This window comes from Babylonia areolata, chromosome 6 (genome assembly GCF_041734735.1).
Source record: "Babylonia areolata isolate BAREFJ2019XMU chromosome 6, ASM4173473v1, whole genome shotgun sequence".
Classification (NCBI taxonomy): domain Eukaryota; kingdom Metazoa; phylum Mollusca; class Gastropoda; order Neogastropoda; family Buccinidae; genus Babylonia; species Babylonia areolata.
Genome location: NC_134881.1, coordinates 47,105,160 through 47,125,827, shown reverse-complemented (window position 1 = coordinate 47,125,827; position 20,668 = coordinate 47,105,160). Strand labels below are relative to the sequence as shown.

The 20,668-nt window shown below is 42.6% G+C and overlaps 1 protein-coding gene across 2 annotated transcripts in view; it reads right to left on the bottom strand.

Annotated features, from left to right (window-relative positions):
- The window catches only part of LOC143283093 (uncharacterized), a 144,755-nt gene that overhangs the window by 75,804 nt on the left and 48,283 nt on the right, over positions 1 to 20,668 (bottom strand). For both annotated transcript variants that reach the window (XM_076589166.1, XM_076589167.1), the window contains exons 6-21: positions 20,153 to 20,284; positions 19,495 to 19,543; positions 18,284 to 18,541; positions 17,271 to 17,413; positions 16,164 to 16,275; positions 15,455 to 15,593; positions 13,235 to 14,211; positions 12,014 to 12,199; positions 10,778 to 11,017; positions 9,452 to 9,697; positions 7,032 to 7,190; positions 6,012 to 6,219; positions 5,177 to 5,286; positions 3,435 to 3,600; positions 971 to 2,785; positions 341 to 435 (exon numbers count right to left, since the gene is read on the bottom strand). In XM_076589166.1, coding sequence (XP_076445281.1) covers positions 341 to 435; positions 971 to 2,785; positions 3,435 to 3,600; positions 5,177 to 5,286; positions 6,012 to 6,219; positions 7,032 to 7,190; positions 9,452 to 9,697; positions 10,778 to 11,017; positions 12,014 to 12,199; positions 13,235 to 14,211; positions 15,455 to 15,593; positions 16,164 to 16,275; positions 17,271 to 17,413; positions 18,284 to 18,541; positions 19,495 to 19,543; positions 20,153 to 20,284 — 5,035 coding nt within the window. The remainder of the gene's footprint in view (positions 1 to 340; positions 436 to 970; positions 2,786 to 3,434; positions 3,601 to 5,176; positions 5,287 to 6,011; positions 6,220 to 7,031; positions 7,191 to 9,451; positions 9,698 to 10,777; positions 11,018 to 12,013; positions 12,200 to 13,234; positions 14,212 to 15,454; positions 15,594 to 16,163; positions 16,276 to 17,270; positions 17,414 to 18,283; positions 18,542 to 19,494; positions 19,544 to 20,152; positions 20,285 to 20,668) is intronic.

The following is a 20,668-nucleotide window of genomic DNA, read 5'->3' as shown; positions in this document are numbered from 1 at the left end:
AAGTGCCTTTCTCCAAGACACAACACTATGCCGAAATGCAGCCTCAAACCCCGATGACTCATGGACACTGGATCAGAAGGCCACTGTCTGATTCTTCCACAGCACTTCCACATACATTGTGTATATGAATATTAATAAATAAATATACATAAATTAATACCATGGATAATTCCTGGGTAAAATACTGAAAACTCTGAATTTCAAAAACGCGAACCACTGACAAACAAACGATGATAAACTGAATAGGTTACAAAAAGTTGTCGCTCAAGCCAACAAGCTAGTGAATTTTTTTAAACGTTTAAAAAACCACCACCAGTTTGACACGGGGCTATGATCTCACCTGGGCAGGTAAATCCCGCACACAGATCCCGTGGGCAGTCCACAGGTGGCTGATTCACTCCACAAAGTGTGTACGCTTGTGTCTGAAAGCACAACCTGAAACACACACACACACACACACACACACACACACACACACACACACACGCACACGCACACACACACACACACACACAGAGATCATCATCATCATCATCATCATCATCATCATCAATGTGGATAACTAATGGGATGGAAAAAACAAAACAAAACAACATGCAGGACTTTGGTTCCAACATTCTAAAACACAGAAACAGTTGATGAGAGATTCTCCTGAAAAGTGCATGTGAAAGGAACGGGGACTGGTGGTACAAGGGTGTTTTTGACAAAGATATATAGAAAGAATACGGGAAAACGGGAAAAAAGACGGGGGAAAAACAAAAGATAAACAGAACGATGAAACACACGAAGTGGACAGGAATGAATGGAAAACCAGACAATGAGTTCACAAGGGAGACTCGGCATTCAAACAGCTCTCAATAGAATTAAACAAGATAAAAACTAAAAACTAAAACTTTACACGGCAAGATGAGAAAATCGTACTGCACAAAGACAGCTGTGATGGTGCACGTGACATTTCACACGACCTCACCTGGCGTCTGGTGGAATCGGAAGCCAAACTCCCGAGGACAGCACACTCCTGTTGCGTGCTGACAGGTAGGGATCCATCATGTGCTTCTGTCGCTGGGTCGTGTAGATGACCTCCACAAGGTCCCCCTGCTCGTTGCGGTACAGCCAGTTGTTACGCAACTGATACTCCGGCAGTGAAGACACTTCAGGGCAAAGTCGAGGAATGAGCCGTAATTTTTCATCATCCAGATTCTTGATTTTCTCCTCCACGATCTTCTTCACCACAATGTAAGCAGGTCCAAGGTGGTAAAAATTACACACTCTGCGATTGAATCCATTACTGTCAAACCCAAAGACATCATAGCCATCTCTGTCAAAACCAAACTTGTTGTATCCATAAATATTATACCCATATGGATCATAAATGTCTACATTTACCTTCACAACATCAGCTCTGAAACTGCCATTGCGATGAAATCCTGATGGATTGTAACCTTGTCGATCGAATCCATACCTATCATAGCCAGATCTATCGTAGCCTTGGGGATCAAAACCGTCAATGTTGTATGTGTCAATGTAGAAACCTTGCCGATCAAATCCTGTCTGGTCATGCCCTGATCGGCTGTAGCCCTGTCTGTTGAATCCAAAAGAATTGTAAATCCCTCTGTCATCCGCCCTGCCCTCTCTGTCCACCCCTTCGATGGTGAAACCATCCCTGTCAAAGCCCATTCTGTTGTAGCCGTGACGATCGTAGCCGTTCTCGTCATATCCAAAGTTCCTGACGACAGACCTGTTGCAGGGGGCGCCCTGCAGCAGGGGCAGGTAATCCACACACAGCTGGACCCTGGCGTCCATGACATCATCCGGTGTGGCGCCGAAGGGCTCCATGGGCAGGAAGCGGAGCTCTGCAGGGTAGCGGAGCAGGCCGTCCACGTGCTTGTTCTGCCAGTCCACCCACAGCTTGTCTATGTATGCCATCACTGAGTAGAAGAGGGGATCGTAGGGAGCCAGGTCAGAATCCATGTGCCCTCCGACAAACGTCTGCAGCAGGAGGGCAAACATCTCCATGTGAACTCTGAACCGGTTGTAATCCTGCTCGTTCAGAGCCAGCTGAACGTTGACAGCGTCGGGGAGGTTGACGCTGTCGTTGAAGCGCCGACGCAGACAGGGGGCGAGGAGAGGGGGGTGGTAGCCCTTGAAAGGATGGTAGCGCACACAGCTGTCCCAGCGCCCGTTGCCACCAAACATGGTGGCGGCCCAGATGATGGCGCGTGAGGGGTCCCCGACGTCCAGGGTCCAGTCGTAGTAGGGGATGGCGATGGAGCAGTCCACAGCCTGCAGCTCTCGCTCCACCCCCTGCAGCAACTTACGGTGCCACGGCAGGAAGGCCGGGGAGCCCACCGCCTGGGGCTTGTGGTGGGCGTAAAGCTCTGCAAACTGGAACCACCGTGAGGGGTACCCTGTCCGCGTGGTCAGCTGTCGTACGGCCCTCTGGTACTGCCTCATCTCCTCCGCGCTCAGCTCCCGCACTTCTCGTCGCTTGGCGGCGTAGTCACACACGCACACCGTGTGGCCCCCTTCCATGCACATGCAGTTCTGACACCCTGACCGGAACTCCTCCCCCACCCGGTAAGTCTTGTTGCCATGGAAGCATCTGCATTCCTCCTGACAGTTGACCTCAGAGCACTGCTTGCCTGGTGTGAAGCGTACAATTTCTACATTCCTTCGCGCCTGGCAGCGGAGTCTGGTGAGAGGGCGGCACTTGTACTGGAAGCCCCGCAGTATTCCATAGACATCGTAACCGCGGCGATCATAGCCATGGCAGTTGAAGCCAGCCCTGAAATAATCATTAGTATGGAAATCAAACAAAGAAACAAACAAACAAACAAGAAAACCCACAACAGCACTATTTATTGATACACATTCATATGCACACACACACACACACACACACACACACACACACACACACACACACACACACACGTGTATGGGTGTACTGTCACCGTTCAGTTAAAAACTCACTCTCTTTATGTATTTGATTTTTGGTGGGAAAATAAAGATAAATCTCCTGAACAATATTCAACCATGCTTTCAATCATTTTTTCTTTTTTTCTTGCAATAAATCATTTTCATTTTTTTTCCAGGAAGAGGAATGTAGATCTGATAGAAAATTAAACTAGCACACACCATCACTTTCAATTTCAATTTTGGGAGTAAATAAGTTACAGACAGCAGCTAAACCAAGAAGCGCAACACAAGTTCACTTCTTTAGATTAAAGAGACAAAGGCTAGTGATCAAGATAAAATATCAATACATACGAAATAGAGCATTTTACAGGAAACTATGCTATGCCCAGTTTTATATATATATATATATATATATATATATATATATATATATATATATATATATATATATATATATATATATATATATATATAAACAACAACAACTATTAACCCGGTGGTGACAAAACACTTACCTATTGAATCCATCTGCATCATAGCCTTCTTTATTATATTCTGTGATGCCATCATACTCCCCAATGTGACTATAACCAGTCAGGTTGAATCCTTCCAGGTCGTATCCTTGACGATTATAACCATAGCGATTCAGCCCTTCCTCGTTAAATCCATCCTCATCAAAACCTGTTGAAAACATTAAAGTTCAGCATGAAGTTTTAATTCATGACAATATATTTATTTTCATATACAATAATCAAATAATGTAGAACATATGATTTTCAAGTGGATGTGTACATTATTAAGCTCTTGGGTACACACACACACACACACACACACACACACACACACACACACACACACACACACATTTATATACACTGAATACTCACAAACACACACAACGTTATCATCATCATCATCATCATCATCATCACCCACAGTATAATGCGCCCACACAGACTGCACATGAATTCACACGCTCCTTCACATGCATGGAATGGTAAACATACTTGATAAGTGCCAGATAAAACCAGACAGAAGATAGAAAATGAAAGGGAGACAGAAAACAAACCTGCAGGCTGATTTGGGGACACTGACAGAATGAGGAACAGAGAGAAGACAACAGAAAAAAAAAACGATGAAAAACAATCTGACCAGTGTGCACAGTAACATAGAGAAGACAACAGATAAAACATGAAAAACAATCTGACCAGTGTACACAGTAACACAGAGAAGACAACAGATAAAACATGAAAAACAATCTGACCAGTGTACACAGTAACATAGAGAAGACAACAGATAAAACATGAAAAACAATCTGACCAGTGTACACAGTAACACAGAGAAGACAACAGATAAAAACACTGACGAGAAGACAACAGATAAAACATGAAAAACAATCTGACCAGTGTGCACAGTAACACAGAGAAGACAACAGATAAAACATGAAAAACAATCTGACCAGTGTACACAGTAACATAGAGAAGACAACAGATAAAACATGAAAAACAATCTGACCAGTGTGCACAGTAACACAGAGAAGACAACAGATAAAACATGAAAAACAACCTGACCAGTGTACACAGTAACATAGAGAAGACAACAGATAAAACATGAAAAACAATCTGACCAGTGTACACAGTAACATAGAGAAGACAACAGATAAAACATGAAAAACAATCTGACCAGTGTACACAGTAACACAGAGAAGACAACAGATAAAACATGAAAAACAATCTGACCAGTGTACACAGTAACATAGAGAAGACAACAGATAAAACATGAAAAACAATCTGACCAGTGTGCACAGTAACATAGAGAAGACAACAGATAAAACATGAAAAACAATCTGACCAGTGTACACAGTAACACAGAGAAGACAACAGATAAAACATGAAAAACAATCTGACCAGTGTACTGTCCGAGCAACCATATTCAGAAGTAACCTCTCTTTAGTTCTAGTCCACAGGTGCAGAAGCAACATATTCCACAGGGCTGGAACATTTCAGTAAAGTTAAAGAAGAAAAATGAGAGATTACTTGCAGACAGAAAAAAGAAAAAGAAAAAAAAGCAAGAACTGGTGCTGCTGCACTTTGGTGACGTAGCTCTCCTGGGGAGAACAGCCCCAAATTTCATATAGAGATCTATATCTGCTGTGGCAAAAAGTAATACAATACATTACAATAGGATACAACAGACACAAAGAGGGACACCAATCAAAAGCAGCAGCAATGGTGACAGAGAAGGAGAACGCCCTCACCCTGCCAGTCCAGCCCGTACTCATCAAAGCGTCCCTCGCCGGTGGCCGTGCCCACGTCCACAGTCACTGGTTTGTTCAGGAGGTCAAACCCCTCCACACTGAACCCATACCTGCGTCATGACAATATTCATTCACAGTTATACACAGCACGTCACCACATTCACATCCATGTTGAATCTGTACATGTTCATGGTCACCTCAAGGCCTGGTCAACGCATTTGGTTTATACGAAGATCAGGCATTTGGTGCTTTTTTTTGTTTGTTTTGTTTTGTTTATACAGAAGGTATGGCGAAGTTATATGGATCTGTCTGCATGCTCTGCCACCCCCAAACTGAAATGGTCACATTCACATCCATTGGATCTATTATTAACAATTTTCATTGTGATAATTATACATGTTTGTTATGTACACTCCAAAACACATGGTTGAACTAAATTTCTCATTAAAAAAATATCAAAAGTGACTTGAACATCATATGCCTAAAGACTGATTTCGTCATATAGGCTCTAGATACTTGACTGTCAATCACTAAATGCTTCCTATATAATTCTGTGAACCCTATTTTCTATTAAAAAAATAATTAAAAAAGATATCAAAAATGATAACGAAGCAGGACTGTTCATAATTTTCAATATTCATATAGCACCTATCTTAACAGACCAAACTCTGAGCACCTTACAATCACCAATTACAAAACAGTCTGTCTACTAGTGTAGAGCTGACTGAACGCTGCCTCCAGGCGCTGTTCATTTGATTCCCGAGTCATTCAGTCACGCGAACGCATACACATGCATAAGCAGAAAAGATCAGTCAAACCCTTCATGACAACCTACTTGTTAAAGCCCTTGCTGTCGTAACCGACTGTCAGCTGGGAGGAAAGAGGTTCACGGAAACAGCACGCTCCAACCACACAGCGTGCTTCACAGGCGTCAGCCGTGGGGAAATTGTTAGCGTTCCCAAGGCAACCAGTGTAGATGAATTTTTCACAATTGCCCGATCTGTAGTTGAAGTACCATCGAGTCTCTTGTTGTTCGCATTTTCCTGTGAGAAAGTCCAAGAGCCATGACCAAGAAATAAACAAATAAAGAAGATGAAATGTGTCTAACTTTTCAAAACTGAAAATGAAGATCAGAAAGAAGTGGGCCAGTATACATGATAGCGGTGAACTGATGGAGGTATGGTCACCAGGTGAAGTAGGAATTCAGTCTAAACTGGGGATTCTCTTGGAATGAAACTGATTTCAGGAGTTCTTTCTTCAGAATCAAAGAACTTGAACTAGCAAAGGATTTATTTTGGGGGCATATTTTACCCTCGATAAATAATCTTTAAAAAATTAACAACAGCAAAAACAATGAATAAATTCAAAAGCTTTAATTAAAATCATATTTCTGCGACAACACACACACACACACACACACACACACACACACACACACACACACATACAGAGGCAAAGTGCACATTTCTTCCCCTGTGCTCTTTCGAGAACTTGGCCTTCTTTACTGCACTTGAGAGGGGAAAATGTGAAGCATATAAATTGCAATGTCTTAAAGCAATTCACAACTTTTATGATCTTTGAAAAGAAGGAGTACAGGTGAAAAAATGTGGATACTGCCAACACACACACATGTATACACACACACACATAAATGACCATAAAACATTTCCTATGATGTACATGTGTGTATCAGATTAGTATGTGAAAGAGACTTCTGTGTCTTGTGTCTTATAAACTTCATGGTTTCATGACAATTAACTATTCCATTCTATTCTAATTACACACACACACACACACACACACACGCACACACGCACACACACACACACACACACGCACGCACACACGCACGCACCTGTGCTGAGAGGCAGAGAGCAGGCATCCAGCACCTCATACTGACAGAGGTGACCATCATAGCCAGGTGGGCAGACACAGGTGATGAGCTCTGGTTCGTTAGGCCATACGGAATGTGAACACGACCCTCCATTCTGACAGGGGTTGGGTTGACAGAAGTCTGAAATCATCACCACAGTGTCAGTGCACTTTTCTTCCTCATCTTTATTTTCTCATTTTCTTAATTACAATGCTATGCAAATCAATGGAACACACACACACACACACACACACACACACACACACACACACACACACACAGAGAGAGAGAGAGAGAGAGAGAGAGAGAGAGAGAGAGAGAGAGGGTTGTAAAGCATTACGTTCAAACTAAGTGTAAGTTTGTGTTGGCAGTTTGTGTCTTGCCACTTATTAGTTTGCTGAATTTGATGTTTTCATGTGTTATTTTTCCATGTAGTTTCTGAGAAAAAAAATCTTCCTGTCAAATATTTCAATCTTTGTTAGACAGTTAATGTCTAAAGAATTAATTTTAAGATAACAGAAAATACATAATTTTAAGACTTTAAGAAAAAAAATTAATCAGTTATCATAAACTTAGTTCTTGTATTATTACCCACAACAAGAAAATATCCCTAACAAAAAATCAAGGTATTTTAATATTTGATGTTTAAAAATGGCATCAGCACACCACTGAATTTTAATCACAACAGCAATTAACCCCAAACATTCTAACATGTTCTCCACAACATTCACAACAATTTTCAGGTGACTTGAAACACAATCATTATCTTATAATAATAATAATAATAATAATAATAATAATAATAATGGATACTTATATAGTACTGAATACAAACTGAATAATGGATAATTATATAGCACACTATCTAGAAATCTGCTTTAGGTTTGTTTACATAACACACTGTGTGACAACACACACACACACACACACAATGCATACATACATTTTAACAAACATGTATACCCAACAGCTACCCCCAACACATACGTGTACACAAAGGCACGCACAAACATAAACAGACGTGCGCGTGCGCGCACACAACACAAATATACATTTATATACATGCATGTAGTTATATACACATACACAGTGTTATTCTGAATTAATTCCTGTCTAACTAACATCTTGGAAGGCCAGCCAAAAGAGTGTTGCAGTAATCCAGTCTTGAGAGAACCAGAGTATGTACAAGTGCCTTGGTTGCATCGGTTGAAAGATAGTGGCGGATAGAACTGATTCTACGCAGTTCCAAATAGGCAACTTTACAGATATTCGAAATGTGCTGTTGGAAGGAAAGAGTGGTTTAGAATTACACCGAGACTGCGAACAGGAGAAAGTGAAACAGGTGTGCTATTGATCAGAACAGTCAGGAAAGGAAGGATTTTAACGAAACTTCTTTGGACAGGCTATCATAAATTCAGTCTTATCGTCATTTAGTGGCAGCTTGTTGAGAGCCATCCAGTCCTTTAGGCCAGCAATGCACCCCTGTGTTTAAGTCACAAGTGCATCAAATTCAGATATGGAAACCGACTAATAAAGTCATTTTTATCTGCAGCTTCTTTTTGACTTACCCGTCATCCCTCTCTGCACCTCCCCCCACCCCCCCTGCCTCCACTTCTCCACCTCTGCACCTTCCCACAGCACACCTTCACCTTGTCACCCATCAAATGGCCTTAGTTCTTTAGTTACTTCTCTCCATTCTCTGTGCTACATAAGACCCCCACCAGAGATATCCACTGATGCCTGTCTTGTGCCGTCATCGCTGGCTTCACCCAGGCGTAGCCATTCTCCTTCAGGTCCATTTCCATTTAACCGTTCTACGTCATTTCTCCCTGGGTCATCTTCATATTTACTTTTCCATCTGGTGTCCAACAGGAAGGTGGTAGAATGGTTAAGACACTCATTTGCATACACAGTGTCTGTGAGGGTCAGGGTTCGATTCCCACTCTCGCCCTTTCTCCCAAGTTTGGCTGGAAAATCACACAGCGTCCAGTCATTTGGATGAGATGATAAACTGACGTCCCATGTGCAGCATACACTTGGCCCACTAAAAAAAACCCATGGCAACAAAAATGTTGTCATCAGGCAAAATTCAGTAGAAGAAATCAACTCTGATAGATACACAATTATGTGCATGTGTTCAAGGCCTGAATAGCGCACTGCATTATGCTGTTGTCGGGTATCTGCCGAGCAGATGTGGTGTAGCGAAGATTGGTTTGTCCGAACGTAGTGATGCCTCCTTGAGAAACTGAAACTGTCCAGAAAAGGTTACTATTGGAGGTGAATGATGTTCACAACTGGTGTAAAAGTGAATGCCACACACCACACACTTCCAGGGCTCCCCTCAACAACTAGATCTTATGGGCTTTTTCCCAACAGGTCGTTAAACTCCACAGCCCACATACCTCTCTCCACTGAGCAGTCCACCTCCCTGCCATCCAGAATCCATCGTGCCTGGCACCGACCACAAAAGTCAATGTGGCACTTGGCGTCTGGGAAGGCAGGGCAGGAGGCCCCTGAACATGGATTAGTGTGGCATGTGGCGATGTCCTGGTCACAAGAGCAGGCGGTCAGAAACATGTCTGTGTTGAAGCAGAAACGCTGTGTGGGAACGTTGACAAAGCTGGATGGTAGGTTCATGGTAACCATGCCTGGAGATAAAACAAATATATAAATAAATGAATAAATAAATGATTTAATAAAATTCCTTTGATACATTTCTGCCTACTGTTATATAACCTGCACAAAGAAATGATCGTGTAAGTTTATTTTGGGAGCTGACTGATTCAAGAAAAAGGAAACTACATATATAGATGAATAAACAACGAGGACAGGAGAACAAATGAAAAACAAATAGTAAAGAGTGGTAACTCTCTATCCATTCACATGTCAAATGATCGGTGTAAGGACAAGCTTGGCGCCTCCGTTTTTGAGGAAGTGTCTGGATTTGTTCCAATGTACCTTCTATTTACATGTGTGCTGGCTGAATCGGTAACATATGCAGTACTGACTTGAAGTTGTGTACCTTGTGAATGGAGAGTTACCACTCTTTACTACATATACTGAGGCTTATCTTGTGAAATTATTTTGATGGTATCGATTTTTTTCCAAGGTCAGTCATTCATTCAGCTAACAGCTCAGCCAGTCATGAAACCTTTGCATCCCTTAGGTTTAAAGTGAACAATAAAAGGTTTCGGGTTTTTTCTGTAGTCTTTTTTTTAAGAAAAAAAATCTGTTAATTCATCAAAACATTATTTTAAAAGGTGAAATTTGTGCAAGTTTGAAAACAAAACTTATCTTTTCTCGCACAGTGTAGACCACTAGTGTTGGTCTACAAAATTTTAGCTGTAACCTGTTGTCAAATATTTCTCATTCTCGATTTTGTTTACACCTGCCAAAGCCAATTCCAATATATACCAATTTCAATATTCAGTTGTCTCGTTCCCCGCTTTAATAAATCACCTTTCTTTCTGTAAGACACACCTACAGCTGTAGCCCTTTCCATGCTACACACCTACAACTGTAGCCCTTCCCATGCTACACACCTACAACTGTAGCCCTTCCCATGCTACACACCTACAACTGTAGCCCTTCCCATGCTACACACCTGCAACTGTAGCCCTTCCCATGCTACACACCTGCAGCTGTAGCCCTTTCCATGCTACACACCTACAACTGTAGCCCTTCCCATGCTACACACCTGCAACTGTAGCCCTTTCCATGCTACCCACCTGCAATCATCTTCCTTTCTGTGATCCAGCTCTGACTGAGCCAGGTGTAGGGTATGGGGTGCAGCCCCGGACAGGTACGTTCCAGCGTCATCAGGAAGGGCTTGCTCTGCCGCTGCAGCACCTCAAAGATGCGGGCAGACTGGCGGGGGGCGAAGGGACCCTGGTGGTGGAAGTTGCAGTAGTCTGCGTCGTGGCCGTCCACCGTGTAGCCAAACTGGTCGTAGCCCTGTGGGTTCAGGCCTGTTGGTATCGATCAACACACACAGTTGTAGGCTTATTCTTGATCAACACATACAGTTGTAGGATTATTCTTGATCAACACATACAGTTGTAGGCTTATTCTTGATCAACACATACAGTTGTAGGCTTATTCTTGATCAACACATACAGTTGTAGGCTTATTCTTGATCAACACATACAGTTGTAGGCTTATTCTTGATCAACACACAGAGTTGTAGGCTTATTCTTGATCAACACACAGAGTTGTAGGTTTATTCTGGTTCCGGCCTGTTTGTATTGATCAACATACAGAGTTGTTGGCTTATTGTGGTTCATGTTTGTGTTGATCAACATACAAGTTGTAGATTTTTTCTGGTTCAAACCTGTTTATACTAATCAACATATAGAGTTGTAGGTTTATCCTGGTTCAGGTCAGTTTGTAGCAATGAACATACAGAGTTGAACATGTCTTCTGGTTCAGGCCTCTTTATATTGATCAACATATGGAGTTATAGTTTTATTCTTGATACTGCATGAAGATGGAATTGAGCAAATGTGCTTACTCATGTTTAACACTGAATAAAAGAAAATAAAAAGAATTATAACAAGAACGCTCGCAGTTGTACAGAATGATGTGGGTCATCTTTAAACCTTTTGAAATTTTTGAAATCGTTGGAAATGGTCTTTTTTGTTGCTTAAAGTGAACTAATACAATGGTCACACACACACACACACACACACACACACACACACACACACACACACACAGAGATATATATATATATATATATATATATATGTATAAATCTATCTATCTAACTATACCTATATATATTATACATACATATATACATATGGATACGTACATATATAGATCTATATATCTCTGTCTATATCTCTCTACATATATATCTATATATATACACACACATGCATATATATATCACACTGAAGAAACATAATTCAATAGACACACACACACAGACACACACAATGACATATGGACAAACTACACACCATCTCTGTTGAAACAGAAAGCATTGTATCCATCAGCGTCGTAACGGCCCGACACATCTCTGTCCCCATACCGATCGACACCGCTCCGGTTGAACCCGTCATAGCCGTAGCCATCCACATCAAACCCGTAGCGGTCAAAACCAGTCATGTCAAATCCATCTCTGTCAAAGCCATCGCGATTGTAACCTGGAAAGAATCACGTGTTTAGTTAAGCCTTTGATTGCTGAAGTTGCATATAATCAGATCTGTGTGTTGTGGATATGATTTATAATACTACTTATAATACTAACAATAATAACAATCATAATGATAATGCAGATTGAAGATCACAACTAGACAGGGACCTTGTGGCTTTCACAACAAAAGGTTACACATACATAGATACACTTGCTTCAAGTACTTCACACATGAATAAACATGTGCTCACACACACACACACACACACACACACACACAACAACAACAACAACAACAACAACAACAACAACAGAAGCCCAAGGATATAAACACAAAAACATATTATGTAATTTTTAGAAGCTCTTCTGCTTCAACTGAATAAAGTAGTAATGTCCCAATCTGAGGATGACAAAACGAATTATATTTAATGAGTTGATTTGTTCTTTTCATTGATTATGTGGATTGTATTTTAAAAGAGTGTGAACGTTTTATATTGTATGTACAGTCTAGACGCTTTTCCATTTCTATAGATGAAGTTTAATCGTGCCTGCCCTGGACCATCAGTGCAAAGGATCAGGCCAGATTTATAAGTGGTGGGCAGCTCAGCATCAGCAGTGAAGAGGAAAAGAGGCGCACAACTGTTTCATCAAACACACACAGAATGCACCCACAAGGAAATGAAGACAAAAAAAAAACCCAACAAACCCCCCCCCAAAAAAGCCCTACTGAACTTTCTCGGTCTGCCATGTGACCAATACACCTAGCAAAAACACCACATTAACTTCTTTTTTTTTTAACAGTTACCAAATATGTGACACCCACGTATACATATATATATATAGATATGCCTCTCAGACATGTACTTCCTTTCATTAAAAAAAAGAAAGACAGGCTTACCAAGTATCACAGTATCCCCTCCTCATGCCCCCCTCACACACACAGCATACACATACACACACATACATGTACAAAGAAACCCATTTCAGCAAAATGAACATGTACGCTTCACTGCTCTTCCATGATCATCAACAAGTGTCTACAAACCTTTTCTGTTGTAGCCATATCTGTCAAAGCCACTGCGATCAAACCCGTCAACTCCGTATCCAAACAGATCCAGCTCCACCACTTCCCCTTCCTCCTCCACACCCTCCTCATCTTCTGACGAGATGGGGATGTCGCCACGCTGACGGCCAGACACCTGTGGCCTTGTTGGCCGTGATGGTTCGGGTGGAACAGGTGGGAACGGTCGGCTTTCCGTCACATTACAAGGACTGCCCTTGGAGGGCAGGGCGTAGGTGACACAGAGAGACTTCTCTGAATCAAACACCTGCCATGGAGGAATGTTGAAGGGGATGAGCGGAATCCTGCCGTAGGCTGCGGGGAACTGGTTTTTGTTCTGCCCCTTCTGCTGCCAGGTCCAGTACAGCATGTCCACGTAGGAGTGGATGGCAAAGAAGACGGGGTCATAGGGACTGCCGGAAGTCAACATGTCTCCACCGATGAAGGAGTGAAGGTAGGCGACAGCGGTCTCCAGACACATGCTCATGTCCATGAAGTCCTCACTGGCCAGAGCCATGGCGATCTCCACCTGGGTGGGCAGAGCAACGCTCACGTTGAACCGCCGCGAGATGCACGGCTCCCACCCCTTGGGGTCTCCGAAGGGGTGGTCGGGGACACACCCACCATCACTGTCGTTCCCGTTCCCCCCAAAATAGTTGGCCTGCCAGATGACGGCCTGGGAAAAGTTCCCCACATCCGTGGTGAAGTCAAAGTATGGGAGGATGATACTGCAGTCAATCTCCTGCAGCTTCTGCTCCAGCTGTCGCAGGAAGTAGCGGTGCCAGGGCAGGAAGTAGGGGGCGCCGCTGGCATGCATGCGGTGGTTCATGTGCAGGTCGCGGAACTGCTCCCACACCCGGTCATCGTCGTTCAGTCGTAGTCGCGCCACTGCCTGCTGGAATTTCACGATTTCTTCCCGGGTCATGTCACGCAGTTCCCGCCGCACGTCCACTCTTCGACACCTACAACGAGCAACACAACACAGTATGAAATACAGTATATATATAACACAGTATGAAATATGGTATAAACATAACACAGCATAGAATATGGTATAAATATAACACAGTATAAAATACAGTATAAATATATATATAAAACAGTATCAAATATCATGTGAATACAACACAGTATCAAATACAATATGATACAGTATAAAATACAGTATACATATATATAACAGTATAAAATACAGTATACATATATATAACAGTATAAAATACAGTACAAATATAATTCAGTATAGTATAAAATTCACTATATATATAATACAGTTTAACAGAACAGAAAACAGTTCAGCACTACAGAAACGCCTGTGTTAATACATTGGTCAACTTGCAACTGAGTCTTGATTGATTAAATTGATTACTTAATTCCTCTGCACTGTGTCTGAAACATACATATGCAATAATCAACATGCGGTCAGTACAGCAGTCAACTGGATCAAAATATGAATCCCTCTTTCCAGTAATTGTGAAGTCAACTGGATCAAAATATGAATCCCTTCTTCCAGTAATTGTGAAGTCAACTGGATCAAAATATGAATCCCTCTTTCCAGTAATTGTGAAGTCAACTGGATCAAAATATGAATCCCTTCTTCCAGTAATTGTGAAGTCACAGGATGAACAGAATGACTGGGACAGAATCCTCCAAGATCTCTTCACTCACACACACACACACACACACACACACACACACACACACACACACACACACACACATCATAATCATACATATTCACATGTTCATGCATGAACTCATACTCACAAAGCTAGCCATTCACACATATCACATATAACCATTTCCTTCACCAACTTGGGATTCTAATTTCAAAACCCTCAATAGCAGATGTCACTAATATACAATTAACAGTGTGAACAGTTTATTTAATTCTTTACTTTAGGCCTGAACTTTCTAAATTTGCTGCAACTGAAACTGCTCAAAGGTTGGGGTAGGGGATAGACTTTTATCTCAGAATTAACATTTGTTGCAGCCTTGGGGGCTAGTCAGCCTTTGGGAACCATCCAAACGCGGACTGTCCTTAAACCCTCTTGGCCGAGAGAGTTGGGTGGGTAAAGTGGGCAAGACACTCTCCACGAAAAACAAATTCTAGCCCAGATAGTCAGGACCCGACTGGTAGACACGACTGACTGTCAAACAACATTTGTTAACAGCGTGTGAAAAAAGAACAGCTGGCTGACTGACGTGCAGTTGAGGACTCCGCCCGCTTGGCAGGTGCACATCTGGCAGCCCAGCCGGAACGTGGCTCCGGGCAGGTGACTCTGCTGTCCCACAGTGCAGTTCTTCTCTGCCGCCATGCACCCCACCTCCTGGCATGACAAACCTGTCATGGGAAACCTGCAGTTTAACATCAGTGTACACAACAAATCAAGAGAAACGTTTTTGGTCATTACTTGTTGAGTGGGTCAAGTTTGAAATACATGCTTTATTCAAAACGCAAATGCATTAAGCCCATGGAGATGATATGATTTGTCTGCTCTGTCTTCTTCTTTTTCTTCTTTCTCACAACACATACACACAGACACACAGACACACACTGCATGCATGCACTCTCAAAAGCATACATGTAAGTCCATCTGCTATAACAGCTGTGAACATCCAATCGTTTCTTCTAAAACAACATCAGTTACTTGGCAATGGAGTCTGGAACACACAGAGACAATGACAGAACAAGATGGACAGTCCCAGTAAAACAGACTGGCAATACAGAGAGAATAATGAGAAGGGAGACAATCTGATACACAGTGAAATAAGGAACAGATTGACCTAAATGCAGCGAAGAGACTCCAAATAATGGAGGACACTCGTTTTCTGTCTACAATCACCAGTATGTGACATGAACCAAAACACCTCCATCACTGTGGTGTTTTTTTGTTTTGTTTTTTCCACTGACCGGGATAGAAGCTGATGACTTCAGTGTCGTTTGTGACAGCGACGCTGTTTTCCATGGCTTCCAGACCCCCTTGGGGGCGGTGCAGCATCTGACACTCTCCCACATGGAGCACCTGACATGACAAGTCATATATTCTACACACTGCATCTTATTCTGCCAACATAAACTTACATCGTTGCTGATTTGAAGAAACACACCCAAACACATACATATGCATGCAAACTCACACACCCATACACACACATTTATGCACCCCATCACAGTTTCATACACACAGGTTTAATTTTTAACACACACTCAACACATGTATTTATATGTTTGTTTTCTATAATGGCAAACAAATACACTTACACCCATGTGCACAGCAGTATGCAACTCATTCAAACACATTACCACACAAAAACACGTTAATGTGTATGTGCAATCTATGACAAAAAAATTCAAACTGCAGCAAAAATGGACCTTACTGCAGCTGGGAATCTGAAAGATATGCTTGACAGTACGTGTGCGTTTTTCAAGATCCGTGACAGATAATGTTCAACAGTATAGGTGTGTGTGCACGCATATACATGTGTGTGTGTGTGTGTGTGTGTGTGTGTGTGTGTGTGTGTGTGTGTGTGTGTGTGTTGGTGACTATCAAGTATCCAATGTCTTTAGCTCTGAAAACATAAAGTGTCTCTGATATGGCCAGTATCATGAACAAAACCTTCAAAACCAGTACATTTCCAAAGCTAGGAACTGACAGATGGGCTGACTGACAACTTTCAACCACTTAAACCCCTTGAGTGCACCAGGACAGAAATTTCCATCCGCATCATTGTAAGAATTTCCTGTTGCAAAATCATTAAGTTCATGTGAAACTGTCATAACTGGATACCATGCTCATTTTCCCATCAGAAAATATTAGGTTATATAAACTTTCTGTCAGTAGTTTGCACGCTAGAATTAGTTTTTCAATCATTGTCCTCCTTGACCAAAACATCCCTCAAGCAAACAGTGTGTCAGTGAGCATAAAAGTGAGGCTGGACACTGAAAGAATCAGACCAATGGAGAAAAACAGCTTCCAGCCACTGGATGTCTGAGCCACAAGGAGAAGACGTCACGGACCTGACAGTGTATCTGGAGGTTCTGCGTGTTGCCCACGATGCTCCTGCGTGTGGTGGTGAAGGTGCGGTAGCAGCACGCCCCCTCCATGGCCACCGTCACACACTGCTCAATGTGCTCGTAGTTGTTCACGTTGCCCCCACAGCCTGCCACACCACAAACATCACAACTCAGGGCAACAAGACACTTCAGGTTCCTCTTCATTTTACAACACACACACACACACACACACACACACACACACACCACCACCACCACCACCACCACCAACATTCACAACTGATGTGAACAAAACACCTCAAGTATTTGTTTATTTTACAATACACACACACACGAAAACACACCACCAACATTTACAACTGATATCAACAAAACACCAAGTTTTTGTTCATTTTAACACACACACACACACACACACACACACACACACACACACACACACACACACACACAAAGAAGAATGAGAGAGATGGCAGAGGGGAGGGTGGGTCCCAGATTGAGGTGAAGGGAGCGAGGTATACAAAAAAGGGAAGGAGCAAGAGACAGACAACAAGAAATATAATTCACGTATACAAGACTTAATCGCTGACTAAGTCGTCTCAATCACAATATTCTGAGACTTGTGTTCAAAAATACATTTACTATTACTTGACATTACTGCATGATACATTAACAGTACGTGATCCACCCCCCTATCCAAAGAAATCTTCCCCATCAACTTTTCAGCACACAGTCAGAAGAACACAGTTGAATTTTTAGCTTGCGTGGCATATCTCAGACAGCAACAGTAAAAAAATTCATATGAATTTTCATACACATATATCTTATGTACATGTGCACATGCTTTAGTGGATAGGTTTGTATATGGGCATATGTTTGTACTTTTCTTGTGTATTTCATGTATCTATGTATTTGTTATCATTATAAAACTTTTTTTTTAAGATCATCTCTATGTCCCAATAATCACAGCTCAAAGTCTAGAACACCTGTCCCTCTCTCCCTTTGAGACAACCCACCTGTGAAGTTGAACGGAAGACACTGCTGGGTGAAACGATCGTAGTAGTACCTGCCCAGCCGCAGGTCGCAGTTGCCGGGGGCGACCGGCCAGACACAGGGGTTCTGCCTGACTTGGCAGGTGGGGCCGGTGAAGGGCGGGGGGCACTCACACTGGTAGCCATGCCTCTCCACACCGTTCACGTTGACACTGACATGAGGGACGGCCGCCATGTCTGTGCAGCTACCAGAGTGCTGACAGGGGCTGGACATGCACGGCACTGCCAACAGTTTCAGTTTTTCAGTTTCTTAAGGAGACATCACTGCGTTCGGACATATCCATACACAATATACTACGTCTGCTAGGCAGATACCTGACTGCACTTTGCAAAGGGGGGTGGGGGAGTGGGGGGGGGCTCAATCTGGGATAGAAGTGGAATGACTGTATTACATGTTCCTAAGACTCCACGGGAGTTATTTCTGGACCAGCATAAATTCCCTAAAATGACCCCGACCCTCCACTCACCTGGAGTTTATTGGGCTAGTCCTGAATCTACTCCACTTGCCTTTATGCGGAGATGACCAGGCAGTGCCCAAGAATGATTGTTGGAATCGAAAATACACTAACTCACCATAGTGTGTTTTTGAGACAAAGACTGAAGTGTGTTTGGGGCTGCCCCAAATAAACTCCACTCTATTTTTATTTTTATTTTTTCTTTACCAAGTTTCAGTTTCTCAAGGAGGCGCCAATGGATTAAGACAAATCCATATGTGCTACACCACATATGCTAGGCAGATGCCTGACCAGCAGCATAACCCAAAGATGCTTAGTCAAGCCTTGAGAACATGCCTGTATATGTGTGGAGCTATCAGAGTGCATTTCTTCTGCAGAATTTTGCCAGAGGACAACACTTTTGTTGCCATGGGTTCTTTTTCAGTGCGCCAAGTGCATGCTGCAATCGGGGCCTCGGTTTATCTACTCACCCCAATGACTAGATGCTAAGTTGATTTTCCAGTCAAACTTGGGAGAAAGGGTGAGAATGGGATTAGAACCCAGCTCCTCACGGATTCTCTGTATTGGCAGATGAGCATCTGAACCTGACGATATGAAAAGGTCAATAAAAAGAATGTTTAAAAGACTATTTAAAGGACATTTTATTGAAGGGTGGGGGAGTGGGGGTGTGGTGGGGGGTGGTGGAACAAGTAAGCCAGCCAAACTGCACACACTACTTACAAGCACAGCTCGGAACATCCAACCGTGTTCTGCAACTTGGGAGACCTCTCTGAAGCATAAGGAAATAACATAAGGACACGAGGACAGACAAAAATAGCGAGTGTTCTGAGGGGTTCTCCTGTGTGTGTGTGTGTGTGTGTGTGTGTGTGTGTGTGTGTGTGTGTGTGTGTGTATGTGTGTGTGTGTGTGTGTGTGTGTGTGTGTGTGTGTGTGTGTGTGTATGTGTGTGTGTGTATGTGTGTGTGTGTGTGTGTGTGTGTGTGTATGTGTGTGTGTGTATGTGTGTGTGTGTTATGTGTATGTGTGTCTGTGTCTGTATCTGTGTCTCTGAGTGCCTGTGTGTGTTTGCAACAATGAAAGCGTGTGTGCATGTGTGTACAACTGTGTGTTTGTGTACGTATGTGTAAGCTTGTACAGAAAAAAAAAGTGTTATGATAGTGCGCACAAGCAGCTGAAAAAGTCTAAATGTCTCAAGCAAAACAAGATATACAAATATTTTTATGTGTATGTGAACATCTCCCCACTGAACAAAGTGTGCACATCAATTTACGATATCAATGCTCCCTGCAAACTAGCATTAGGAGCTGTCTGGTATGTATCGTCTTCACAAAGCAGTAAGCACCTCACCCTCACAACATACTACAATTCTATAACTCACCAGACACTGACACACAGTACACATGTCGGGAGACCACATCATTCCTTCTCCAAATGTCGTTCCGTTGAAAGAACAGCTTGGTCGGCATTCACAAGTCTCCAGGAAATCAACACGTGATGTCAGCTCCAGGTTCTGAGCGAGAACACATGCACAAACACACACACACACACACACACACACACACACACACACACACACACACTCCACTGAACATGAAATGGAAACTGCTTCAGAAGGCAACACTGTGCATGAGGTCTCATCTGTGGAACTGTTGCACATCACCCAAAACAATCCATAACAGCATCATCCAAAATAATCATGGCCAAGGCATACTCCATTTTCAGTAAACTGTTAGAAGCGTTGGAATTCTGTTTTTCAAAGCTAACCGATTTTGCTGGGTCTTTTTTCAGTTTGTATCGTCTCACAGTTCAAACCCAACCATCGCATATATCAAAGCTAAGCCAACATGATGAACGCACATACATACAATGCAAGAACAAACTGTATCTTCTACCC